This window comes from Paramacrobiotus metropolitanus, unplaced genomic scaffold (genome assembly GCF_019649055.1).
Source record: "Paramacrobiotus metropolitanus isolate TYO unplaced genomic scaffold, Prichtersi_v1.0 Parri_scaffold0000010, whole genome shotgun sequence".
Classification (NCBI taxonomy): Eukaryota; Metazoa; Tardigrada; class Eutardigrada; order Parachela; family Macrobiotidae; genus Paramacrobiotus; species Paramacrobiotus metropolitanus.
The window spans coordinates 1,074,536-1,099,625 of NW_026570230.1; the positions used below are offsets into that span (position 1 = coordinate 1,074,536).

Below are 25,090 nucleotides of genomic sequence, written 5' to 3' on the forward strand. Positions count from 1 at the left end.
GTTTTTAACCGTTAGGAATTAGTTTTATTAATTAAGGAAATTTTCTGGTGGTCGAAACACCGTTAGAAATCAAAAACAAGAGAGTTTCCGACCTGTTGCCGGTTAGCCTTTGTCTAACTGTCTAGACAGGTTCGTTGACCTAGCAGGTCGGTTCTCGACCAAAAGCAAAATTCCGAGTCGGTTTCTCCGTCAGAAATTACTTTTTAACCGTTAAAAAGTTAAATTTTACGGATAGAATTCGTTTTCTACCGTTAGAAAGTGAAAAGCCGACCTAGTTGCGGCTAAGATCGACATAGAACCGTTACTTTACCGGTGTCGGTGTCGGTGTCGGTTCCGCTCGATTTCCTCCGTCCGAGGTCGGAAATCCGTCGTTTCCGAGTAAAAATCCGCCGTTAAAGTTGCGGGTCGGTGTTCAAACCGATGGTCCCCGTATTATTGGAGTAATCCGTTCGCGCTGCAGACTCTCGTTCGAGTCTGATCCGTCAGTTGGGAGAATTCCGTGCTGTTGGGAATGTGCTCTTCAATGTGGAAGAGACAGAGAAACTGTGCTCACCAGCTGGGTGAGAATCACTTCAGTGATCCTCGTTTTCCTCAGCTGTAAGACGATGCGATCAGTCCGATCGACAGTCAATGCAGAGATTGCTTCAGCAATCTGTCTGACAGTGACTGAAAAGGTTCCTCACGAGTTCTCCGTAATTGAAGCCTTCACCGTCTCCTCAAAGGTTCCGTAGGAAGGAAAACCAGAAAAGATGCTGCTACCATGTAACAGACAAGCACGAGGAGATCACGAGTGATGCTTTATTGTACAAATAAAGGGGGAACAATGCTGCGTAATAGCAGGAAAGCAAGAACAAATGGCTAAATCAACAAATGGCAATGGAACAAATGGCAAATAGCAGTGATGGCTAAATCTAGCAAGTGTGTGCTAAAGTCGGTTCTTGAGCGTCTTCAAGGCGTGTAAAGAAGCAACTGGCGGCAAGCACGTGCTGTGTGCCATCAGCTGTGTGATGATGCGCAGACTGGACTCTATCCAACGCGAGCGTATGAACGCTGAGTCATACTGCGAAAGAGGAACGAGAGAGCAAGTGTGGCTCAGTGTATGCGCTGCGTATATCCGCTTCAGCGGATGAGTGCAGTGCAGCAGCACACGTACGTACAGTGAGAGAGGTGGTAACGGCAAGCAATGGTGCAAGTACGTCCTGTGTGGACCGTACGCACCAGGCGCAGTCGTACGCCTCTGACAAATAATAATACAATATTAAGGACGCTCAATCAGAAGTAACATAACGCAATGCTCCACAGTGCGAAGAGTACAAGCTGTACAATCCACAAAGCAGGGAGGCTCAAATTCAACTTGATTTAGACGGAAGTGGCTACCTGGAACCGTTTCCGGTGTTATGCAAATTTTTCGGTAAGTCAAAAAAGACCTTAAAAAAATTTTGTTAAACCGTACCAAATAAATAACAAAAATACTTTTCATTTTTTTGTATAGTCGATGAACGAACAGAAACCCATGTTAATCACGACTCCATGGCCGAAACAGCCGTGGACGGGTATCAGTCTCCAGCATCGTATGTGCAGCATATACGATACAACGCATCTTGGTCCCAGCTGACCGCCCTCGTAAATTATTCTGCATCGTGTCGGCAGTACATCAAGTACACCTGCCTTAACGCTAAACTTTTGAGCAGTCCAGGTGTGTCACCGTTTTCTCTACTTTAATTCTTTAAAAAATTGTTATAAAGTTAAATGTTATTGGTATGTCCATTAAGTCGCTTACAGTTTTAACTGAACGGATAAAACTGACCGAGTTATTTCATACATTCATTTTGCTAGTAAACAAAAAGATTTATACTGCAACTTTGCATGATATGAGGTGCCCAATACGAATAAAGAAGTTCGGCAAAAACATTTGGCTGGAATTTGATAGTAAGTTCTTATTAATGCAACAGTGGGTCCGCCTTTCGGTTACTGGGTCAGCCGAACTAACCAGAAGATGATTAACTGGGGCGGTGCATCTCCTGGAACACCCATGTGTGCATGCGGCTTAACCGACAGCTGCTTCCAGCGTACAAGGTTTGTTCAAGTCAAACTTCTTGTTCTCATGTCGTAAAATGTTATGAATCTGATCTTTTATTCTGTTTAGAGGCTGTAACTGTGATACAGATGAAAATCCCCTACGAAACACTTGGCTGACCGACGAAGGCTGGTTGGCACACAAAGACCACCTTCCGGTACGTCAGCTGCTGTTTGGAGATACGGGAATAGCGGACGACCGAAAAGAATCAAGATATCAACTTGGTCCACTTATTTGCGAAGGGAATTGTAAGCTATCGAAAATACACGGTAGTTACCGCATTAAAAAATACTTAGTTCAAGTGTCTGCTTTTACAGCCATAATTGACAATGCCGTGACCTTTTGGCGGCAAGACGCCACGTTGGTTTTTCCGTATTTTGAATGGACAGAGGGTGACATATACTTCCATTTTCGAACAACTGTCGAATCGGGAGTATTTATCCACGCGCAGGGTTTGTCCGATGAAATCAAAGTGATTCTGATCGGTCCAACCGAAATCCAGTTCGAGTATACCGCCGGAAACGGGCCACGAAGTGTCAGTTTGCATGTGACACGCCCGTTGAACGACAACCAGTGGCATTCCGTGCTGGTGGAACGAAATCGTAAAGAGGCGCGCATTAGAGTTGATGGAGCACTGAGCGCCGATTTGGCGGTGACGGAAGCAGAATACCGAGAGATGCAACTGGGTTACGATTTAATGGTACAAATCTGATATGCACATCTTGGTTGTTGTACTGCTTACCGGTTAGCGGAGAATACTTCATGCATCGGCTAAAAACCATCGATAACAAATTATTAGCAGTATAAAAAAGTGTTGGCAAGATATTTATTTAGAAAGAAAAAAAGAAAAATGTATAGAAAAATTATAAAAAATCCCAATCAGTTTTTCGACAGAGTTATTACGAGAATGTGACGTTTATGCTAGATTGGAGCGGCGACAGATTTATCCGGTGGCTTCGTCGGATGCCTGCGTTCACTGTTCGTAAACGGACTCCAGTATAACCTGCGATTAATTGCTGAATTGGGAGCGTATGGGTTACTCCCCGGATGCGTTGGAAAATGTGATAAAAGTCCATGCATGAACAATGGAGTCTGCCAGGAACGATACGATTCGTATAAGTGCGACTGCCGGTTTACTGCTTTTCGCGGACCACTTTGTTCGGATGGTAATTCAGTCATATCATAATTCGTACAATTTGTTTTTCTTATTAAGAAACACCGGTATCTTTTTATGGTAAAATAAACCGGGCAAACCTTATATATGTTATTATTATTTACAGAAATCGGCGCTCATTTCCGCACAGAGGACCAAGTCGAATACCACTTTACAAATAACTCGATTTCCACTGTCGAAGAGCATATCCATGTCGGCTTCGTCACGACCGAGCCGCGGGGACTGCTGATGCAGATTGTTGGTGCACATAACGAGTACATCTCCGTGGAGATATCCAATGCCGGTACTATTCGGGTGGCCTTTGATCTGGGCTTCCAGCGCCAAGAGCTGTATGAGGAATCGCACTACTATCCTAATGGACAGTTTCACGACATCCATGTGTGGAGATCCAACGAAGGCCGAACGATTAATATACAGGTTGAATTCAACTGACCACCACGCCAAATTTCATACATTTAATTATTTTTATTAATATTTTTTTTGCACCGAGCGCGAAGCGCGAGGTGCTGCAATAAGTCTTCGGCAAGAGCATAAAATTTGTCTGACGCCACGAAGAGCGTACGTCACGCTTTTCCAATTCCACAACCCCAATACCATTTCCCAGTGGTATTGGCGCTCGCGCTCGTGCAATAATGTGGTTCGCAACCACCACTAGTTACATATGATTTTATTTTTCTTTTTTTTATGGTAAAGCGGTTTAATGGATGCATTGCAGGCGGATGGGTACTACATCGTGTCGCGGACATACCGGATCGGCAAGAAGCAAGACGCACAGTTGAACGATGTCCGGACAATATATCTCGGTCGTAACAGTGAGGAAACATCCTTCAGTGTTCTATTGCAACGTAAATCACGCGCAATTGCTTTCGATTAAAATTAGATTCGATGCGCGAGAGGGAAGGATTCCTGGGGTGCCTATCGCGCGTGTCCTTCGAAGATTTTTTCATTCTCAAACAGCTCTTCCAGCAAAACCCGCCAGCTAACGTGAGAGCGAACCGTCGTCTACGCGAAGACTGGTGCGATGTGCAGCCGGCGACACATCCACCCGAGCCGGTTCCGCTTCGACCCGAGCTATACTTCAGGTCGCCGGTTGGTCCGAACGCGGCACATCCAGTTGGTCTAGAGGTCGATCAGTCTGGTACTGCCCATGAAACTTTACTCGGAAGTAGGCAGAATCTCATCACGTTAATCCACGAATATGTACTGATTATACTTGACGTACACATACTTTCTTGTTTTCCAGTCATTCTCGCCACGGTAACCATCCTCCTTCTCATCTGCTTATTTTTGCTCGCTCGATGTATCGTCCGTAAAAGACAAGCTGCCAAGGTACGTGAACTCTTCGGTGTTCGCCTGATTTCCAGTATCGTAAACAAAAAGCCTGGACTTTAGGCTTCGTGTGCTGCGACGCGGAGGTTTGAAAGGACAGCTGTATCTGTAGAGGATGAAACCGTTGAAGACTTGACTAGTCCAGAATCGCCGGATGTACAGAACGAAGCGGCTGCCGCCGAAATTCTGCAGCAGGAAAATGGGCAGACAGAAATTCTTGCTGTACGCGAAACGTTGATGCCTATCAGTATTGCCGTCAACGCTGGTGGTGCGGCGAGAAAAAAGAAAAAAGTCCGCATTAAAGAATGCACCTTGTAAATATTCTTACAAATTTGGAGTTGTCTTTAACGCAAGAATTTACCGGAATTTGGCAAAAACTAAACCATACACTGTAAATGTTAACCAATAGCCAAATACTGTAAGTGGTGAAGCACATAAAGGTTGTGAACGGTTACGGCGGCGAATATACCAGTCTTTGAAATATTTATCCGTGAACCGTTGTGAAATTAGCTTTCCGATTGTAAAACATCCATCGGCGCGATGACCGCCTGGAACACAAGAACGTGCGCTTAAATTGGGGGTATAACGGATAATTACAGTATACTGCCGGTCAGCTAGAGTTTGCAGCTCCAGGTATTTGTTCGTACAGTGTTTGCTTGCTTAATTATTAAACAGCTTAGCGTCTAGAAGAATCACTTGTAAATTTGCTCGAGGTGTAAACCGTCACAAACCCGATGCCACCGACTTACAGTACAGCCGCTTACAAAAATTCTTCTAAGCTGTAAGTAACACAGTGAACATATGCGGCATACGAAATCATATTTTATACGCAGTCAGCCATTTATTTACACAAGCAGAACAAATACAAATACTACGAGTATTCATTAGTACACAGATGCTAAATAATTTCAATCAAGCAACGAACTGAATTCAAAAAACAACAATTCGAAAATAAACCTATTATAACCAGATCCAAACAAATGCTTTCTTAAAAAGGGACTTTTCAGCGACGTTCTGGAATTCTCGCTGTCACTTTCTGGATAAACTGGAGGTTGGGAAAATGCAGAAAGTTGTGACTTGTGCGAAATATTCGCAAAGATCAAGGGCTTGGAGTGCGGCTGTATGAACCACATGATTCAGCATTTGCAATGGACGTAACAGAAGTATCCCTAAACCAGTGAAGCAAAATGAGCGTGTCTATTGCATGTACTTTTTACATCAAAATTCTGCAACAGGCAAAATCTAAGATGGTTTAGTTATGATTATTATTACCTATTATTATCCAATTACAGTAGCCAACTCTTTCAAATAGATATATGTTACTATCCTAGGCTAATGGAAAATTCGTTCTATAAAATAATTGAAAATTTATGCTTTGTAAACTTATACTTGAAAATTTTACGTTTTTTTTTGATTTTATAAAACAAAACTTAGCCAACCTAGAGTAGTTAGTTATTAACTATTCATGGAGAATATATTGATATTGGAGGCAGTATATATACCGGTATCAGATTTGTTCTCCCAAAATTTATTTCATTTCAAAATAAACAAGAGGCATGTGATATACTGCGGGGTATCCAAGCCAGTCATACTTTTCTGGATTTTCGTCTGCCAACTCGATCAGAACACGGATCGTTATTCTGGAAAGGCTGTGTGTATCCAGATGGCGCACATCATCCAGGCACCATTTACTGTTTCGCTGATGAGCAGGGCTTCTGGGATCACTCGACTGAATTTCACGAAGTATCTAGAGAAACACAAAAGGGGAAAATTATTTCACCTTTTCTCGAAAAAGAACTGGCAACGTCATTACAAACCCGATCAGTTAAAGTTAATACACATCAACTGTAACACCTATACGCATAACACATTGTACTGCTTTAAAAATCGCCGTAGACATTTATGAAGATAATCGCGCATCCAGTGTGCAAAAAACTCATACAAATTTTAGAAGCCTTATACCGTATACGTATAAACCATGCTAATCATGGTACACTCACCTTCTGGACAATACGAAACAAGCGCCGAGGACGGTTGTCGCTCAGTCGAGACCAGGGCGGTGGGCTGTGGTCGTTCTCCATGTCCTGATGCGCGACAACCCATCTCAGCCAGTCTTTAAGCATTTGGACTTTCCCGATATCCGGAGCGCAAACACTGGATTCCAGTACATTCCAAAAGGCAGACCCGAATTCCCCAATAGACAGATCAATTTTTGCATCAAATATATTGGCGATTAACTGGATTCGTTCATAATTATCATCGGGGAAAACGAAACACAGAGAAACGATACACCGAAAAAATTTCAACGCTTTACATGGCAAGGTCTGGAGAATCTTACACCGTTGGATGAAAGCACCAAGAAGTAAGGAATTGGAGCAACTGCCGTATTCCGTATCTTTTTTGCCTAGGGAGAAATGCCACTAAATTATAGGGCAAACCATACTGCACGCGCAAATAAGGCGAAATACAGTCTTAACCATCAACCGGCATAACCTGTCTGGTGATACTCTTACCGAACAGCATAGCCCATTCCATGCCAACCATCGTGAGGGATTTCAGATTAACGGCTGTACCGGACAACGAAACATGCTGAATCATAGCCAAAGCTGTAAAGAACTCTCCCTCGTGCCATTCGTCATGCGCAAGATCTCTAATAATATAGGGCGCTCCATACGCCATAACTATTCTTTCTGTAGTACTGGACAGGTGGTTAAATATCGGAGCCACGACGACATATCCGCTATCGTCAAAGTCATCTTCCGGGAATGTGAATGGATTTTCAGAGATTCGAATGATGCGGCTGATTTGCAAATCCAGAACCGAAGTCCAATACCCACAAATTTTACGTAGTTGTGCTTGCACAGTCGTATCCAGACAAGAAAAGATTTCAGCCAACAATACAGCAGGAAAACTGGAAATGCCACAGATTTCAGCAGCGAGTGATTCGGTCGGGTCCGTCTGCACAGGATTCTGCTGGACATTGAGCTTTTCCGTTTCGTTTTCGATATAATAATCAATCCTGCGCTCAAGAACTTCCTACAATACGTAATCCAAATGGCATTTCAAGCTGACATGTGCCAGTAATAACAAGTGACTTCTAGAATACTCGCACGGTATTTATGATGATTTATCATCATTAACTTTCAAACAACAAGTTACAAGTCGCAAGTCCAGCCTATGCTACTCGTGCAGAACGAAGGAAACTTACACGGGTTAGGAGATTAACCCATTGATGAGCTTGCTTCTGGTGCTCCGCATAAATCAAGCAATTTCCGATCACGTCACCTGGAGCCGCACACCACGAGAAATCATTATTAAAGTGGTAATTCTGGGAGCGAATACATTCAGCAATCACATTTAGTAATTTAGACTTAGGTATCGCAGAGTACCGATCGGGCAGTGGCATACGTCGCCGTTCAAACATTCCCTCCGGAATACAACTGAGCAAAGTCGCTACTGTAACAGGCTCGTCATCACTACAACATCGAAGCCTTAAAGGTTTGCCGCGACGCTGCAGCCTGACTAGGCGATGCCGCCACTCGGCATACGCCTCTCGGATGTTTCGACATGGAAAAATGCCTGTTTGCTTTACACCGTCCGCCGTGCACCATTCCAGCCATCGGTAGTTATTGAGCTCATCACGCAAGCTGCCAGTCCAGTGGAGCATAGAAGCGGGCCACCAAATCCACGGGCCCGATTTGTGCTCACGGAGCAGCACTTCGACGGGGTGCCTATCAGGTTTCTGGCGGGATCGATCACGGTAAATATTCAACCTGTCACCCACTTTCCGGCACTCATATGTAGCAAAAACGCTGCTGTAAGGGAATAGTTCCCGTCTCCTGTCAACACAACCCAAATCCACAATCCAACCTTGTCCTTGTTCCGCGACGTCTACAACTCGTCCATAGCGAAATAGTCCATCATTCTCCCACACATCCACACTATTCCATCCGTAAGGGTCCTTCAAAAACGCCATGATAATCGGTCATGACCGAATAACAATCGAACGAACTTAACGTCAACCAATTATTAACCATGCAACCAATTTAGCAAAATTTAAATTATTTTTTTGCTGACATTTTGCTGCAAAATACCAGCGACTGTCTATTATGTCTGTGGCCCTGAAAATTCAAAATACTAAAGTTTTTGTCTGTACGGTGTACTGTGTAGTTACCTTCCGCTATTATTCCATAGCAGCCTCCTGTGAGGGGTGTCATGGTATCGTGTTGCTCAGTTTGGCTACGCCAGCCACCATTGGCAAGCGATCTAAATACGAAATTCGAAATTCCCAACCGACCGGAAGAAAACGCGGCCAATAAAGAGCCGAGCTTGCAAACTTAGGAAAAATGGAAACTCTTACAGTGAGTCTTACTCAACAAAACACTCAAACTGGTGCAAAGTCAAACGGCTAGCTGCATAAAATGGTAAATCTTCAGCAGTGCTTTAAGACTATCGGAGATTTGTTAACTTTTGTTTTTTGGTAAACGGAGTATAGAATGTTCGAGAAAAACGTTTGGCGGTACGGCGCCGTGGATGTGCAGTATGACAACGGGTTGATGCTGCATGGTCTAATCAGCGATGTAGACAAGGTCCGCGGTTTTATCGTTAACTTCGGATGCCCCAGTCAGAATGCGGATTTCATTCCTCGCGCCAAGTGCTCGGATCAGGTTAAGAAAACTGAATTCACTATTGCGGATCGAGTGGAAACCCTATGCCAGCCCGCAGCAGACCAGCCCTGGCGCTGGTACCCCTCCAAGCTCCTCAACGACCCACAGCAAGGATACGCTTTTGTTGACATCGAGATGGGTGGCATTGTTGTTCGCAAAGTGGTGCCAGTGGAGAGGGTACGGAAAATTTGTTCTACGACACCACTGAAAGTGGTACGGAAATATCACAAGCATGCGGTGCGATTGTCAGAAAAACAACGGGAGATGCTTTCAGCACGTCCGAAGGAGTTCTTCGAGAAGTGGAATAAATGCACGAAGACGTTCGGGCTGCGTGCAGAAGAAGGGATGTTGGTGTACATTTCTACAAAAACAACGCCAGTGGCAGATAAGGATTCCGTAAGTGGGCACAGCACTGTCGGTTGTGTTAATTTTTATTTAAGTATTAATAATAACGGTTTCATTAATTTAACCGCGATGTAGTGTGCTTGCGCTTGCACTTGTTACTTTGACGGCTATTGCTTACAGTATTAAAAGTTCCAAGTACTAATAACTACTTATTTTTATTTTACCATGTGGATATGGTGATTAGAGTAAGACGTTTTATTATGGCTGGTTTCAGGTTCTTTAGTGTATTTTTTCCGTGTTACTGTTTTGTTAGATTGGTATTGTTGGTATTAGATTAAGAATAAGAGGTAAATAGTTATAAATTATGATAACAAACTATTTGTAAATTTTTAATTCACAATTTACCAACTTATCCTCTCCAAAACGAAATTGTAGTACAGAGCGCAATATTATCCCCGTTGCGCACATTTTGGTTATGTCATGGCTTATGATCCGCTTATCAGCATGTCTTCTGACTCTGTTTTATAAATTAAATGGCGGTCTCTTACTGTGTGATATTCACCTTTTTTTGCAGAAAAGACATCTGTTCTACATCGACAGTGAGTTGCGGAATTCGGTTTCGCGAGGGGTTAAACGGAATAATGTCGGCGAAATAGTTACTGCATCGGTAATTGCATAATTTTCATGTTTAGTGCATACTCGCAGCATTGCAATCATCTCTTTATGGTGCTGTCCGCTCGGTATTAAAATTTAACCGGAATGCGTTAGTTTGCTAACTTTACCGGAATTTTAGGACGAATCAACCGTGGCACCTGGAAAATCACAGCTTTCCATCAACACTTGCTTGGCGGCGGAATTATTATGCGAAATCTTCTCCTACGTCGACGTGTTTCAGCACGCGAAAGTACGTCGAGTGTGCCGCGTATGGGAAGCAGCGCTACAATTATCTCCACCCGTTCCCTCGGTGGTAATTCCTGGATCGCACTACGACGGGCATAGGCTGGCCTCGGTGCTCAGTGAAACAGTCACACGTTCCACTAAACTCTTAGCCCTAACGAATAAACATCGACTGGCTCCACGCTACGATGATTCCATAGGACGGTTACGGACCGTTATCGCTATGCTCAAGGCGATGAAGATCAGAATCCCCGTGATTGTTGTATCGGACAGTATTGTGTGGGGCAATCTTCTGCTGGATTATTCTGATCCGAAGCGATTGGCATTTTATCCCCAATGGCGGGATGTCTGTGAGAAGTTGGTGCTGAAGGAGGTGGCAGTGCGGGGGCTGATGGAAGCCCAGTATCCGGAAGACGCGAATGGTGCCGCTAGGCGAAAGGGCATTGTCAACCGGTTTGTAGACAGAGGCTGGGGCGTCACCGTTACGGTGACAGCAGGGTCCATCAGCATGAAAGGCAGCGCCCAGCTGAAGACGTTGCTGGATTTACTGGAGAAGACTTGCCCGGAAATGACGATCCAGCGTCTTCGTATGTTGAGACCGGTCGTAGGCATGGGATTCGCCGGGGATGGAATTTTGACGGTACGTCTGATCCGCTGTTATTTATTTTTCATGGTACAAGATAACGACTAGGGAACTGATAGACAGAACACTAAAAAAACTGGCTCTTTTTGGTTTTGTATCGGTCTTTTTACGGTGCAGTTGCAATTTTTAATTTCATACGACATTATGTATCATTTAATTGTTTGGAAAATAAATGATTGCAGATTTTAACGTGATTTTGTATGTTTGCGACTAGCAGGTGTTGCGGAAGTGGCAGCTTGGCGATAAACGATTCACTCACGACTTTCCAAAAGGGCAGAGCCCCCTGACCGGAACGAGTGCAGAAGGATTGCGGTCGTTGAAGAAATTAACGCTGTGGGCATTGTGGTATCACATGAAAGAGAACGATCTGGACATGTGAAGGACTCAAAAATCAGGAAAGGAAAAATCGTATGAAGCAGCTTTTAAGGTATTGTTGTTATCGTACGTATTGTTGGATTGTGCTAAAGGAAATTGTTGAATGCACTTTCCGTTGTAATGGGACTTTCGGTCGCTGTGTTAAATATTTTTGTATTGAAACACCTTTGGTTGTATGTTTTTTTTAAAACGGTGTTTTGAACTTTAAACTTCTGACGAAACAGTTTGCTGAATCATTCTGGAGGTGATTTTAATAATTTGTTGTTGATATTGATTTTGTGGTTATGTATTGTTAGACCGGTTCATGGGATTGTGTTGGTGTTGAGTATTGAATTGCTCAGTAAAAATGTTTGTCTAAGCATTTTGTGGAAAAATCCATAATTCAGACTGCAGACAATTACCTACTAGTGGGTCGCACCGTCTGTGAACCATTCGGCTACCTGCACAGATAGTGCTTGACATTTGAAACTGAAGCAGCACAATGCAGATCAGAAAAGTGCGTTGAAATTAAGTTTAGTCAGCACAATTGGGAATAACAACAAGTAAATTCCACGGCGATTTTATGCAAGGCAGTGGTGGTGACATTTTGTATTCTTCCAGAAGGCATAATGCGATCTGAAGCGGCACATTTCTCGGCATCCGAATGATCGCAAATTAAAAGCTTCTTGCCTAAGCGATTGCAATACAGACTGCATATAGTATAGTGATGCAAAGTTCGACGGTGCGTTAATGAAGTGTGCAAATCATGGGTCGCGGGAGCGCAAACGCATCATCCACATTTCCGGGGCGCTCTCGTAAAAACAGCTATTACTTAAGGGAGACTTCAGAAAAGGAAATTTTGCCACCGTACTTTTGGAGATTCGTCCAAGGGTTTGGTGTACTACCCGCAAATTACATTAAAAATACCGACAATTTATTGCGTCCAAGAACACTCAACCGTTGTTTATTGGCTTGGTCGATCGTATTGGTCTGCTTGATTGCTGTTTATATGGTTATCCGTGTTGGAAATTATGCGGACTTTTACAGAAAAGAGCTGAAAGAGTTGGAATTTTTCACGCTGATCCATTTTATGTGTTTCGTGTCAGCACAGTTGCAGGTAAACGAAATTCTTGCAGACATGATTATGTTAAATATCGTACTATTTATTTTACATAGTTACTATTACGTATGCTAACAGTACAAATAAAACTACTATTACGTATGCTAACAGTATAATAAAGTTTATACTGCATAATAATTATACGGCATGCGGTATCCATAAAGTATCCATAAATAGAAGTGCAGGTAAATATATACTTCTCTATGTGATTCTACCTACATGGTCATAATACCGTACGGCTTACTTGCACAAGTACAATTAGATTTAATACAGATTGATTTCGATCAGTTTTTGATAGGTTATTTTGATTTTGGTCATCATATGCTTCAAAGCCAAACACATTCCTGGATTATTGTATAAACTGCAGCAACCCTTGCTCTGGTACAATGAAGACAACGAAATCAGAAATTCCCGATGGCCGAAAGTGGTGTCGACTACCGCCATGTTATGGATTCTAATCAGCGTTGCTCTGCCCTTTGCTTCTATACGTTTCGCATTAGAACTGTGGAATATGTTTGATGAGGCATTCGAGTATTCCCGAGACGACCCGGATAATCCTTCGCAAATGAATTTTTTCGGTTTACTGAAAGCGCCTGAATTAGTGTGGGTTGTTTTGGATGCGGTGCAAACAGCACTCATTTTGTCGATTACGAATGCCAGCCAGATGTTGACCTTTGTCATTGTCCTCGCTATCGGACGAGGTTTTGCACATCAAGCGCGCCAAATATGTGACAAAACGGAAGTTTTCAACTCCGCACCGGAGTCGTGGAAGTTGTGCCGCAATAACGTCGGGAAACTGCTGGAGTGTGTGGCAGCGTGCAACGATATTTTTGGCTGGATTAACCTGATTGTTTGTGTACAAGACTTACTGAACCTGATCAATTATATGGATTTATCTCTGCAGCAGACCGTTAAAGAAGCGGAAGATAATGAAGAAGAGGTGTATGTGAAGTTCTATGACCGACAAATTCTCCGCGTACAAAACGCCGTTCCGTTTGGCATTTCCGTAATTAATCTGGGTCTCCGCTTTGCGGTTTGCAGTTATTGTCAGGAACAGGTCTGTGAAAATTAGTTTTAGCAGAGTTATAAGCCTGGTTAATAAACGTAAAAGTACAACTAATAATCATGTTTTAGACAATGTTTCTTCGCTAGGGGCAAAATGTAGGTGTCCTTGCCGAAAGGTGTTCCTTGGAATCCAGCGACGATAGCATTCGCAACGAATGTCGTTTAATCCAGCTGGCCACATTACGCGTTAATGGAAGCACTGTTATCACTGCTGCCGGCTTTGCCTCCTTGACCAAAGAATATTTTGCAGCTGTACGAATTACGAGTGTTATACCACTGCGTCAGCGCGTGATATCAAGAAATTTACTGTAATTCTGAGAACTACAGAGCACCTTTGCTTTTTCTAGTTGTTCGGACTAGCCTTAACTTATTTCATTCTCATCTACCAAGCCCGGGACATCAAACAGGACATGCTTCATTCACGGAATCGTATCGTAGAGGATTTGAAGCACGACATTCGTCGTCTGATCAACGGCTCAAGATCATCGAAATCCGGTAATTAACCGGAAAGGTGATATGCAGTTTTCGGAAGAAGGATAATTAGGTGTGCACCCTGGATGCCGTCGAATTACTGCAAAATTGGCTATGTTCATCAGTCTACCTTTCCAGATCTTCGTAATCTGCCAGCCTACTTTGTCGACAGTTTTGGGACACGTCATTGATAAAGTTTATTAACTTGTACACAACTCCAGCTGAAAAGTGCAGCTCAGATTAATCTACCAAAACATATACTGATTATCTGAATACGGCATTACACCGTCACAAAAATCAGATCCGTACGTACTACGTACTGTATCATCTTTCCAGTTTTTCTGGAGAGTGCTCAACAAAAACAAAGTGCCACTCACAACAGCTGAGACGTGCAAATTGTTTGTGAATTATTACATACAGAAGTATAGAAACGCCGGTGAAATAGTTCAGTCAGAAAACGAACGTAGTATATAGTTGTTATATGAATACTGATTATCTGTGGCAGGACTTCGGCCCTGTCCTTTGAGGCAAAGGATCTCGGCTTCTACTTCACCAATTTTGTTGCTTTAAAGTACATCAAAACTCTCTAGGTGTAGCGGTGGATCCAAGATTGTTGACGTTTTGCCCAAATCATTTGTCTAGGTCCAGTGGTCAATCATAAGCTTGTTACCATGGACGCGATAAGAAATGCACACTGTTCTAACACAACTTGACCCAGAACAGTAGCAATATCTGAGCTGCTACTTAACAATAAGTACGAGTACAATACAAAGTAAAAAATTTATGTAAGTAACTTAACACGTCAGTCATCACTGCGTTAGTCATCATTGGAAGTTATGTACTGTATGTACAAGAAGGCAGTCCGTGTTTCGATTAACTTATGTAAAGTGTATCATAATATTACTAAACATACGTACGGGTTCATTAATATTATGACAGTCTGTAAGCGACCGCAAAGCAACACATCCTTAGAATTACTTATTAATTTTTTAATAGTCATCGGCCAATATTCATCCGTGCTGGGCTTGTACAGATATACGTATGTAGGAAACGGTTGCCCGGTATTTGCACATGCTGCAGTATAATTCCGGCCCGGCCCTCCACAACTACCCTTCAAATCCACGGAACGAGTTCGTAAGGTTGTTCTTTGATTAGTTAACTGGCCATTGTTGTGGTAATCCATGGTACTACTCCGATGACCTTTCCGTAAACACCTGGATAATTTGGCCGAGCGCATCCACTACAATCAACAGAAGTTCAGACGTTAAACTGTAAGCAGCTAGAACTGCACACGAATTTCGATTTAACTGATTCACCAATAATACTGTAAATATTGTGGCGGTCAACGTAATTGTATACGTTTAATTACTGCATAATCATACAAACGGGCACTCGTAAAGTGACCGGAATTACGACGCCGGTACAAAAATCCTACTGTAATAAGTACATAAACAAACATACATTCCCCAGGATGTCACACCAGCCAGGACAAATCCCGGTTTTCCATCAGCCCGTGGACACACGAGGGGACCGCCACTATCTCCCTGGCATCTAAATGATCCAATGATCGACAAATTATTTTTGTAAATTTTATGTAGCTGCATGTCTCAAGGCTTTTGATTTATAGTGCTACGGCATTCTCAATAAATTCATTTGAATTGACGGAGGTTATCAACTTACGAATCTTTTCCCGGGGCTGTCGCACACAACATGCTGTCATCAATCAGGCTTATGGGACTATACTTCGCTGCACAGGCATTCGCCTCCATTACCGCAACATCCACTTGCTGCAGAACCGTTGCAGTACTACGCGCCAGTTTTTTGACAATTCTTGGTGGAATTTTTCCAATCGCTGCTTGCTGTTGCAGCTGAAGGAGTGCTTTGATATTAGGTACCGCCGCAATTCGGGAAGCCTGTGTGACGCCCCAACCGGTGGTGAAACATCGAGTGCCGGGTGAGGCATCTAAGGCGGTGGGCAAACACACCGGAAGAACATCCCGGCTTATGCTGATTGCCTAGAAATGAAGGTTTAGTGATAGTAAAATTTTTATAAGACTGTTAACATCAGTAAAAACTATTAACTCATTGTGAACATTAATGGTAAATATAAAATTATAAATGACCGAACGTATACAAAATATATGGCGAATAACTCTACAGTGGGAAAACAGTTTGCAATAAGACAGAACATGCGAGTGTATGTAATAATACCTCGCGTAATTGCAACATGCAGAAATCGTGCGTCTGCGTGGTGTCGCCGTAACTCGGGTGCATGACAATTCGGGACACTGGAATAATTTGAGTGCTTGCATCTGGACGTGACAAGTTATGCGCTCCTACGCGAACTCGTAGATCGTTGGCAGTTTGATGTATACAGCAATGAGCAGCTGTTAGAATCCACTTTGTATCCAACTACCATAGTTTAAAAAATTTGTTTTCCCGCTAAAATTTTCAGTTATTTATTAAAAAAGGATGGTAATAATTAGGTGCTTACCACAGAACCGCCACAAAACTGGAAATTGTTGCCGGCTGCCGTCAGGATACCCACTTGCCAGGGCCAGCTGTGGGCAACCGCAGTAACGCCCCCAACAATCCGACCGGCACTGGAGGAAGGTGTTAAGTTGGGTGCTGTTTGTGGAATACCGCATTTGAAAGGACAATTTGAGCTGTCTGTGCACGTTGGCGGCACTAAAAAAAAACCCGTTTTAAATAGTTTACATGTTAAACATATAAGACGTTCTTGTTTACTAGAAAAATCTAAAAAACTTGGCAAATCGAACGGCCTTTTTGCTGTTTATATAAGTATTTCAATCGATATTATGAAATCTGCATTTTCCTATTTATTGCCTTGCCCATCCGGGCCATAAAAAGAATTGTCATGTATAAAACTGTAACAGCAATAGTAATAATTACCCACCGGTTGCTGGCACCTTTATGGTGATGTCGAATCCTAAATCTGTTATCGTGCTATCCGTGATAAACCAAATTTCCTGCAAAAGCCACTACGGTTCACAAAGTCACAGATCTTGTGCTGATGAAGTTGTTTTATTTGCGCGGGTGCAGGCGACAAAAGTAGTAGATATTTACAGTAATTGTGGTGTACCTTTTGCCCGGAAAAAGTCACTCCTTGAGGACCAACAGTTCCACAGTATTTTATGCCGTTAATCATCCAATAGTCCCATTGACATATCGAACTGTATTCCAGGTGAAAGGAATTTGACGAAACCTGTTACAGTACGAGTTATCATACGTGTAAATTTTGTAATGGATGAAGTGCTTACAATGCCTAATTATGTAGAAACGGGTGCACAGCGTACTCTTTAGTCAACTACGTCGCACAAAAATAAAACTACTTTTCTTTCATGTTGATTTTGCCAACACTTTCTCAAGGCATTGGCAAAATTAGTGCAGATTAATTGCTGCATGGTGACTTACGGTCATACTCTTTCCAGTAGCTGAAGAAATGATCCACTTGCAAACTAAATTATTGCCGTATTTATTTGGGTAATTTGGCGATCGAATTGTTATACTTTCTCCATCGTTAATAGAAATACTCCCACCACAGCTACCTCGGTGAGCCCGACTTGTTGCTACAAAGGCGGCAGCGTCTATCTTGTGGAGAAAATTTGCAACACCGATGTCCGCCATCGCAGCACCGACATGATAGATATTTGCTAAACTGAAGCTGACAATCATAAAGGTCACGAAAAGCTGCATATTTTCTCAAATGGTTTGATAGCTCTTCACGGTCTGTACAGTATTAGCACGTTAGTAAAACGTTACTGAATTTTAAACAGATTCATAGCAACATCAGAACTGTTGCAAGCCGGTTAGCTCTTGTTGTGAGAGATCAGCATAACAGAATTTTCGTGCATAATAACAGCCATGTTCATCATGACACTTTATTTATGTAGATCTCGCGACAGACGGCAGCGCCATCCGGGATACCAGCTACCACATTAATGCTTGGGAATATATTTCTAATCTGACAGTAACCCATTGGTTATGTGCATTTAGTGCTTTATGTTTCTTTGTCGGACGGAAAAAGTAAGAAGATTACCAAAAGTTTGATTAAAAATTGCATAAGCGCCTTTGCGCATCCTTTGAACGCTCAGGGCTATAATGTCGGCGGCTGCTTCTTTGATCACGAGAAAATCTGATGCTGCATGTGCACAGTGCACTGCAGCATTTTACGCAATCCGGGCAGATAACACGAAAAGATGCCGGTTTTCGCTATGTGTTAATGGCTAGCGTGGTCTTTTTATTAGGAGCGCCATTGCGATAACGACGACGTTTACCTTTTGCTGCTACCAAAAATACATGGTGAGAAGAATCTGTTACTGCAAACTGCAAGGTAGTTATTTGTACCTGTCGACTCAATCGTCCCTTCCATCATGGAAAGGGATAATGGATCGTACTAACAAAACACTGGATAACTTCGGTACGGTATGAGCCCTTTAAGTAAACTGTGTTATTTTCCTGTTTCCTACAAATTAAGGTAAGGGTAAATTTGATTACTGTTTTGATAAGCTACTCAAGTTTCTAAACAGTTTGCAGGAGGTTATATATGCTATCAGAACTGTGTCCGACTGAACGGTGAACCGACATCATTAATTTTTTAATTAGGGGTAAATACAAGGTGCATACTGATACTGCGCTACTAGGTAATACTGCAGTGCATGTGTTCCATTTGCTTCACAATTAATTGCAGAACATGATTGACCATTACATCAAATACATATTTAGACAAAACCAAGAAAATACACATAGCACTTGGCGTACATATATCTAAATACGTTATTTATATAATGTGAGTGCTGTTTAAGCATTGCAAGCCGATTTCTTTTGACAGTGTCCCTAAAAAATAAAGAAGTATTTTGAAAGCAGTCAGCTGAGATTGCAAAATGTGCACACTTTGTTTTCTGTACAAAAACATTAACTTACGTCACAACATCCTATTTTTGCTCTGAATTCTTCCGGCATGCGGCATTTGCCATCAGCTCCATCGCAGTTGTGGCAGTCTTTGTCCATGGTGCATTCTAGCAGAAAACAGAAACATTAATTTTTAGATACAGTATGCTGCTTGCATGACTGACGCATGACTGACGGTGACTGACGGCAGAAAAATACTTTATACCTCGTACAACCTAAAATTAGTTCATGTTGGAAATCCAATACTGTGATTTACAGATATTGTAGAAATGTGCATACAGATAATTTTATATTTTTTAATTGAAAGTACTGTAATGCGACATCAACAACCGCCACTAAGCCACTTACTGGCCCAGCATCGTTTTCCGGGCATGGATTTCGGCATCTCCATGCAGTCCATCATCATTCCGTCCACTCCCTGCATGCAGTCGGCATTCGAGTCGCATCCTTTGGGCCCGGTGAAGTGGCACATTCCATTGTGGCATCGGTGAGCCGCTTTGCAGTCCGCGTTGCTGCTGCAGCTTTGCTCTAAAGCATAAAAAAATAAAGTGCAGTTCAAGTTTTTTGTAGTCCAGTCAATTTCGCATCGTGCGTACAATGTCACGCTATAAATATTTTAAAACTAACTGAATTAAGTGAAACTAATGTGAGCAAACGTACTTTGCATTTTGTCCGCACTGGGCATGTCAGCTGGTCCGCACAGGCGCATATGTGTGCAGCACTTCGGGCGGGCTGCGTCCGTGCATTCGGCGTCCGTCATGCAGTGCTTCATGTCCTTGGCGTCCATCATCAGCTGGTTAAAATAAGAGCAGGTGTAAAGAGATGCCTTCAGATTTACTTAATAATTTTATTTCTAAGCATATGAAAGCCGGCTGACATGCACGGCATGACTTAAAGGTCAACTCTATCATTGTTTATAATACGCAACTGCATGTGCAGAGGATATGCAATTAAATTACTGGACCTACCATGTTCATCGCTATCTCTTTCTTCTTCTGGTCCATCTTCTGCCCCTCTTCGGCGGCAACAACGGCGACAATTACAGCAAGTACGAACAGTTTCATTGTGGCAGCGTTGCGAAATAACGTTGGGAGTTATGAAAATACTTCAAATGACAGTTATAAAGTCTAAATCAAAGAAAAGTTCAAGAATTTGTTGAGAAAACGAAGATTTTTATGGCTTTATATACAGATTTCAAAATTGTCAAGTAACTTATCTTCTTTAGTTTAGGTTCCATTTTTCCCCAAATCGGTAAATATGTTTATGTGATTGCGCGTTCGATTAATGCCTGGCATGCTTTATGTAATGCGCTGATTGGCTGGATATATGGGAGTGTGGGCTGTGTGGCCGCAATATCGTTCCATATCAGCCGGTCGCATCATAAAAATAGTATCACGTAATTTGGCAAAATTTACAGTAAATTGTTAAATTTTCCGAATGTATCGCTTGTTAGCAAATCCAGAAGGATGGGAAATAGGCTGCACAGAAGCGTTGTAGTAGCGTGTATGATATCATTCCGGTTAGTGAATGGAAACGAAATCTCCTTGTCGCTGGATCTGTGTGGTCATTTCCGGTTGGATACGATGGTCAGCGCACGACCCCGTTTTCATAGTGAACAGGCCAACACTTCTGCGAACTGATAAGAACTATTGTATTGCTGATCATTACGGAAAGCACCGCAATTTGTTCAGCAGGAAATGCCCAACACAATTTGAGTAAAATGTTGAGTTTTATTTAAAACTCTTCTATTTTTATTAACAGGTGTAGGTGAATTATACAATAATTTATTTTTAAGCCATGTGTAATTTAAGTTAAAAGTGTATTGTTTCATTTAAGACTGCCATTGCCACAAAATTTCTTTTTGTTGCACTGTTTAATGTTACAGAATGTTCGTGGTTATTTTTATGTACCATATATAAATACAGTAGCGCTGAATTACTCGTAATATTGGCAATTGTGGACTATACAAGTGCTCTACTTTTGTCAAATTCAATTAACTGAAATTTCTATGTGGATTATCTTTTGCACCGGCCACCAATTTTCGAAAATTTTGTTGTTTTTTCAATACATTTCAACCATATTTTGCATTTGTTGTTTTGCAGCTGGAACGTTCCATAGGAAAAATGCAAGTTCAGTAGAACAGTTAAAACAATCAAGTCATTTCTAACACTACAGATACACAATTCCACTACAGGCCATCACCGTCAAAAGCATTTAGTACTAAATTTACGAAGTCGAAGACAGACTGTAATTATTAAGAAATAATTTAACAGGCCGCTTTCTTTTGACAGTGTCCCTGCAAAGAAACATGACAATGATACAACTTTTATTTTCAATACTTTATGGCATGGTAATCTCCGATTTCATAATAGGATGGAGAATGAATGTAACTGGCTATATGAGATTGGGTATTATAAACTCGACAAAATATTTAATATGCTCCATGGTATCATACTCTTATCTTGTATTTAAGTGTTCCTTAATTAGTTCGCCTAAATAAAGTGTTACGCTAGCCTTATTAGTGCGACATCCTTTCAGTAAATGTTGCTCACCTGACAACAGCCGATTTTGCTTTTGGCTTCCTCTGGCATACGGTCGTGACACTCCGCATCGTTTGAGCATTCTGTAAAAGCGCATAGTGAATACAAAAGAAGTCTACTAGTAAGTAATATTTTGATTTTCGTAAGTAGGAGTACCGTGATGTTTATTTTATCCAAGTATAGAATAAACGCAACAACGTTTATTGAAGTTTTTATGTTATAAAATCTTTCATGTTTTCCATATTTGTGCAATACACTCTAGTATTGCTGCAGTCTTGCTTGTTCCAGAAAAACAAATTCTCACTTCCTATATACTTATTAAAAAAAATTATACAATGGACTTTACGGTTACTGATTTTAAAATGCATAACTTTGAAATAGTACTAATGTAACTGCATATACATATTAGCAGTGTTACGAAAAATTAATTACGAGAGCAGCAAAATGCAAGATTATCTTACTTCGCCAGCAGCGTTTGCCGGGGGCAGACTTGGCGGATTCCAGGCATTCATAGGAGTGTCCTTCTACTCCCTGCAGACAATCGGAGTCCTGTTCGCAGGCCTTGGGTCCGGCGAAGTGGCATTTGTTGGATTTGCATCGATAGATGGGGGGACATCCGGCGTGGTCCTGACAGTCTCCGGCTACAGTGCAAACATTTTTAGCATAACTAAGAACGTGCACGTTATGACGTGCAAACGAAAAACAAATTACAAATACTTATTCTATCAGTGTTTTCGATGAATAACAATTAATGTGGGTGTACGTACTGACGAGCTCGAAAGACGGGGCATGGGGTGGTTTGCAGAGGTGCAGCTTCTCACAGCACTTGGTCTTTTCGCCCTTTCCGGTGCAGTCGGCATCCGTGGTGCATTTGGTCATCTCGCTGGCATCCATGGTCATCAGCTTGAGAGCGGCAGCCTTGCGCTTCTCTTTGTCGGAATCATCAGCAGCCACAACAGCCGCCAGGACGAGAACAACGAGGAACTTCATGATGCCGGTTTTACGAGTGAACGCGTACAGAAAATGCTACCAGAAAGAAGCCGGAGAAATGCAGTGTAAGAGTAATACTGACAAAAACATCAAACCAACGCACAGCTTATATACATGCAGATGTAGATGTTTTGATTAATTTCAAGGTGGCCGTTGTAGTCGCTCCGTTACAGCAAAAATTTTGTTTTGTTTAGATTTTGTTGGTGATTTTCCCGGCAGTATCGTGATTGCCGTTTCCGTCCAGGTCCCAGTTTTGGCTGGTCTGGGCCATCCAGGTACAGTGTCGTTGATAGACTGTGCTGATTAGCGTGAAGGCGCGCGACGAAAATACTGTGGAGGACGGTGGGTTCGCCTGATTTAAGATATGAATTTATTTACGCTTGATTTTGTGCATATTCATTCCAGTGACACTGCATGTATTTGACCTTTATACCGACAACGATCTATTGAATAACTACCGTTCTCGTAGTCGTAATCAAGTACAAGTATCGGTCGCGCTAGCGCGCGACCAGTTGTGTTCGAGGTATGGAAAAATGAAAGAAATACAAAATACACTTCGTACAGCAATAAAAAAGGTTTTGAGAAATATTTCAATTTTCAAATATAAAACCCCAGCGAGGTCAGCTACGAAAATATTTTAAACATATGGAAATGCGGACAGTTTTTATAAGCTTTCCAGTTAAATTCGACAAGTTTTATAAAAACTGAAAGCGTTCGTAATTTCTCTTTTTGTTTGCCTTTTTCACGGTTCTTTTTCCCGTTTTTAATGTAACTTTATATTGCCGATTCTAACGAACTTAAAACCTGTATTTTTGGTACTACAGATAATATTTAAACGGTGATAAAATGGATGGAGTGAGATCATTTACACGATGCCCATAAAAACCGTCCAGTCGATAGTTCAGCGCAGAATTAATGGAAACTTGTGGGAAACAATTAACGGTTGCCCAAGGTGAACTCGCAGGCTGCATGTAAGATTGTAAGATTTTCAGCCATTCAGTCAAGCTCTTCAGTAATTATTAAAATAAAATAAATATATTGTATTATATTAGATTTCGAGCTTAGTGAATACCCAAAGCTACCGCCAGTATTACAGAGCAACGTAGTTTAGTGAATGCCTAAGCTACCACCAGAATTACAGAGCCGCTACGTGAGTGAATAGGTAAACGGGCTGCGGGCCGGCTTTTAGATATTTAGAAATTACATATAAATTAGACAACTTAAACCGTGCGATATTGAGATACTCAGATTTCTAGATATTTTTAAAATTTTGAAACTCTGGAGGCTCAGAAAATTAGAGGTAACGGCCCCGCGCAGCGGGGCCGAGTCGAAATATTTAGAAATTCTGGAAATGTAAAAGCTCTGGAGCCGACTTTGGATAAATTTACAGTTATTTTGAGGTATTCAAACGCATTTAAAAACATCTTAAAGTTTCAAGAATTTAAAAAAGCAAATTTAAAAGTTTGATGTAATTGACAATTTTAAATAAGTTACAATTAACGTTGTTAATTGGTTTTAATGTTAGCTGGAGGTTGTGTGCTCCCGCTCTTTCCTTTCGCCTTCTATAGCCAGTTACCTGGGTCGGTGGTGGCGCTGCGCCGCTACGGCCGTTAGATCAAAGCGGCCGCCACCTTGCACGCGCCGACGTTTGCGCTCGGCACTGTTCCTGTGCCCGCGCTTGGTTTGCTTTTGGTTCTGCATTTGCATTTGTCTGTCACTGCATATCTGTTCGTTTGCGCGCGAGTGATTTGTTCTTTACAAGTTCTTCAATTTTCGAACTTTTGGCGTCTCGATAGAACGTTTACTGCTGATTGAACGAACCAACATGCCTCCTACACGCAGAGGAAGAGGACGTGGGAGAATCGGCACGAATTCTACGCGCGGACAGAGGAATTCAACGCGGCCGGGTCCCCGCCGCCTGCGTTCACAAGTAGTGGTCCCAGCTACTACCACGTTCACATCAAGCACCGACGACAGTATCCGAGCGCTAGCGGAGCAAGTGGCTGCTTTACAGCAGACGGTCTCCACTTTGCAGCCAAGTGGCGGATTAGCGAGTTTGACTGTCCCTCCGGCTGGATCCCGCTCATTGTCAGAATCCTCAAATCGGATCGTCGCTGGCACCGGTAAGCAACCAATAGCTCAGATAACTATTGATAGCGCTCCAGAGCCGAAGAATAATTCCCGTCATCCGGGAGAGCCTGCCGCCTCTTCAGCTTTCAAAGATATGCAAGCCGTCAACCCTAAACTGCGAGAAACTCTTCTGGACCACACTCAGTTTGTCGATTTTGTGGACCTGCTGCCACAGAATCGCGTGCCGTCCAAGCGTCCCCAAACTGGCACAAAGATGATGCACGACCCAGCCACAGGTGAAGCGGTTTTCATGCCATCAGTTAAAAAAGAGCAAATCACGAACTATGCCAGCTGGTCTCGAGCGTTTGGAGTCTTTGTCTCCTATCGCACGCTTAACCACCCCGAGTTCACGGTTC

The 25,090-nt window shown here is 42.3% G+C and overlaps 7 protein-coding genes across 8 annotated transcripts in view; 3 read left to right on the forward strand and 4 right to left on the reverse strand.

Annotated features, from left to right (window-relative positions):
- LOC129583237 (neurexin-4-like) overlaps positions 1–4,154 on the forward strand; it is a 36,054-nt gene extending 31,900 nt beyond the window's left edge. Inside the window, exons 13-20 of the mRNA XM_055474954.1 lie at positions 1,303–1,411; positions 1,493–1,696; positions 1,953–2,076; positions 2,147–2,325; positions 2,395–2,777; positions 3,003–3,243; positions 3,358–3,668; positions 3,967–4,154. Coding sequence (XP_055330929.1) covers positions 1,303–1,411; positions 1,493–1,696; positions 1,953–2,076; positions 2,147–2,325; positions 2,395–2,777; positions 3,003–3,243; positions 3,358–3,668; positions 3,967–4,125 — 1,710 coding nt within the window. The 3' untranslated portion in view covers positions 4,126–4,154. The remainder of the gene's footprint in view (positions 1–1,302; positions 1,412–1,492; positions 1,697–1,952; positions 2,077–2,146; positions 2,326–2,394; positions 2,778–3,002; positions 3,244–3,357; positions 3,669–3,966) is intronic.
- A 1,235-nt stretch (positions 4,155–5,389) lies between these two features.
- On the reverse strand, positions 5,390–8,716 carry LOC129583238 (uncharacterized). 2 transcript variants are annotated; one of them, XM_055474957.1, is made up of 6 exons: positions 7,970–8,716; positions 7,789–7,865; positions 7,094–7,616; positions 6,581–6,984; positions 6,173–6,327; positions 5,390–5,749 (listed from the first exon to the last, which is right to left on the reverse strand). In XM_055474957.1, exons 3-6 carry the CDS (start codon positions 7,257–7,259, stop codon positions 5,680–5,682), a joined length of 795 nt encoding a protein of 264 aa, XP_055330932.1. In that variant the 5' UTR covers positions 7,260–7,616; positions 7,789–7,865; positions 7,970–8,716; the 3' UTR covers positions 5,390–5,679. The 2 variants fall into 2 exon arrangements, with proteins under 2 accessions (XP_055330932.1, XP_055330931.1); XM_055474956.1 differs by having other exon boundaries at positions 7,789–8,716.
- A 218-nt stretch (positions 8,717–8,934) lies between these two features.
- LOC129583239 (uncharacterized) lies at positions 8,935–11,797 on the forward strand. Its single transcript, XM_055474958.1, has 4 exons — positions 8,935–9,643; positions 10,167–10,259; positions 10,386–11,129; positions 11,350–11,797. The coding sequence occupies exons 1-4, from the start codon at positions 9,077–9,079 to the stop codon at positions 11,509–11,511; spliced, it is 1,566 nt and encodes a 521-aa protein (XP_055330933.1). The 5' UTR covers positions 8,935–9,076; the 3' UTR covers positions 11,512–11,797.
- Positions 11,798–12,123: 326 nt separating this feature from the next.
- On the forward strand, positions 12,124–14,405 carry LOC129583386 (uncharacterized). The gene is made up of 5 exons (XM_055475165.1): positions 12,124–12,603; positions 12,905–13,663; positions 13,759–13,923; positions 14,019–14,166; positions 14,281–14,405. Exons 1-5 carry the CDS (start codon positions 12,253–12,255, stop codon positions 14,331–14,333), a joined length of 1,476 nt encoding a protein of 491 aa, XP_055331140.1. The 5' UTR covers positions 12,124–12,252; the 3' UTR covers positions 14,334–14,405.
- A 744-nt stretch (positions 14,406–15,149) lies between these two features.
- LOC129583388 (kallikrein-14-like) lies at positions 15,150–17,981 on the reverse strand. Its single transcript, XM_055475167.1, has 8 exons — positions 17,578–17,981; positions 17,246–17,368; positions 17,060–17,132; positions 16,637–16,830; positions 16,354–16,554; positions 15,823–16,157; positions 15,604–15,693; positions 15,150–15,382 (listed from the first exon to the last, which is right to left on the reverse strand). Exons 1-8 carry the CDS (start codon positions 17,857–17,859, stop codon positions 15,298–15,300), a joined length of 1,383 nt encoding a protein of 460 aa, XP_055331142.1. The 5' UTR covers positions 17,860–17,981; the 3' UTR covers positions 15,150–15,297.
- Positions 17,982–18,753: 772 nt separating this feature from the next.
- LOC129583410 (uncharacterized) lies at positions 18,754–20,839 on the reverse strand. The gene is made up of 5 exons (XM_055475196.1): positions 20,043–20,839; positions 19,735–19,867; positions 19,423–19,602; positions 19,087–19,181; positions 18,754–18,999 (listed from the first exon to the last, which is right to left on the reverse strand). The coding sequence occupies exons 1-5, from the start codon at positions 20,136–20,138 to the stop codon at positions 18,964–18,966; spliced, it is 540 nt and encodes a 179-aa protein (XP_055331171.1). The 5' UTR covers positions 20,139–20,839; the 3' UTR covers positions 18,754–18,963.
- Positions 20,840–21,109: 270 nt separating this feature from the next.
- Positions 21,110–22,696, reverse strand: LOC129583339 (uncharacterized). The gene is made up of 4 exons (XM_055475111.1): positions 22,382–22,696; positions 22,076–22,255; positions 21,627–21,697; positions 21,110–21,370 (listed from the first exon to the last, which is right to left on the reverse strand). The coding sequence occupies exons 1-4, from the start codon at positions 22,602–22,604 to the stop codon at positions 21,341–21,343; spliced, it is 504 nt and encodes a 167-aa protein (XP_055331086.1). The 5' UTR covers positions 22,605–22,696; the 3' UTR covers positions 21,110–21,340.
- Between the last annotated feature and the right edge of the window lie 2,394 nt (positions 22,697–25,090).

What these genes read in the sequence shown, in the direction of transcription:
- LOC129583386 (XM_055475165.1), top strand. Translation starts at nt 12,253, where the DNA reads ATGGGTCGCGGGAGCGCAAACGCATCATCCACATTTCCGGGGCGCTCT. An exon ending in TCGTGTCAGCACAGTTGCAG is followed by an intron (nt 12,604 to 12,904) that starts GTAAACGAAATT and finishes AGTTTTTGATAG; the next exon opens with GTTATTTTGATTTTGGTCAT. An exon ending in CCAAAGAATATTTTGCAGCT is followed by an intron (nt 13,924 to 14,018) that starts GTACGAATTACG and finishes TGCTTTTTCTAG; the next exon opens with TTGTTCGGACTAGCCTTAAC.
- LOC129583239 (XM_055474958.1), top strand. Translation starts at nt 9,077, where the DNA reads ATGTTCGAGAAAAACGTTTGGCGGTACGGCGCCGTGGATGTGCAGTAT. An exon ending in GCGAAATAGTTACTGCATCG is followed by an intron (nt 10,260 to 10,385) that starts GTAATTGCATAA and finishes CCGGAATTTTAG; the next exon opens with GACGAATCAACCGTGGCACC. An exon ending in CCGGGGATGGAATTTTGACG is followed by an intron (nt 11,130 to 11,349) that starts GTACGTCTGATC and finishes TGCGACTAGCAG; the next exon opens with GTGTTGCGGAAGTGGCAGCT.
- LOC129583238 (XM_055474956.1), bottom strand. Translation starts at nt 8,556, where the DNA reads ATGGCGTTTTTGAAGGACCCTTACGGATGGAATAGTGTGGATGTGTGG. An exon ending in GGAATGGGCTATGCTGTTCG is followed by an intron (nt 6,985 to 7,093) that starts GTAAGAGTATCA and finishes ATTTCTCCCTAG; the next exon opens with GCAAAAAAGATACGGAATAC. An exon ending in TGTTTCGTATTGTCCAGAAG is followed by an intron (nt 6,328 to 6,580) that starts GTGAGTGTACCA and finishes GTGTTTCTCTAG; the next exon opens with ATACTTCGTGAAATTCAGTC.
- LOC129583388 (XM_055475167.1), bottom strand. Translation starts at nt 17,859, where the DNA reads ATGCAGCTTTTCGTGACCTTTATGATTGTCAGCTTCAGTTTAGCAAAT. An exon ending in CATAAAGGTGCCAGCAACCG is followed by an intron (nt 16,831 to 17,059) that starts GTGGGTAATTAT and finishes GTTTTTTTTTAG; the next exon opens with TGCCGCCAACGTGCACAGAC. An exon ending in AGTTTTGTGGCGGTTCTGTG is followed by an intron (nt 16,555 to 16,636) that starts GTAAGCACCTAA and finishes AAACTATGGTAG; the next exon opens with TTGGATACAAAGTGGATTCT.
- LOC129583410 (XM_055475196.1), bottom strand. Translation starts at nt 20,138, where the DNA reads ATGAAACTGTTCGTACTTGCTGTAATTGTCGCCGTTGTTGCCGCCGAA. An exon ending in AAGAGATAGCGATGAACATG is followed by an intron (nt 19,868 to 20,042) that starts GTAGGTCCAGTA and finishes TATTTTAACCAG; the next exon opens with CTGATGATGGACGCCAAGGA. An exon ending in CAGTGCGGACAAAATGCAAA is followed by an intron (nt 19,603 to 19,734) that starts GTACGTTTGCTC and finishes TTTATGCTTTAG; the next exon opens with AGCAAAGCTGCAGCAGCAAC.
- LOC129583339 (XM_055475111.1), bottom strand. Translation starts at nt 22,604, where the DNA reads ATGAAGTTCCTCGTTGTTCTCGTCCTGGCGGCTGTTGTGGCTGCTGAT. An exon ending in CGGCAAACGCTGCTGGCGAA is followed by an intron (nt 21,698 to 22,075) that starts GTAAGATAATCT and finishes GCGCTTTTACAG; the next exon opens with AATGCTCAAACGATGCGGAG. An exon ending in GCAAAATCGGCTGTTGTCAG is followed by an intron (nt 21,371 to 21,626) that starts GTGAGCAACATT and finishes GTTTCTTTGCAG; the next exon opens with GGACACTGTCAAAAGAAAGC.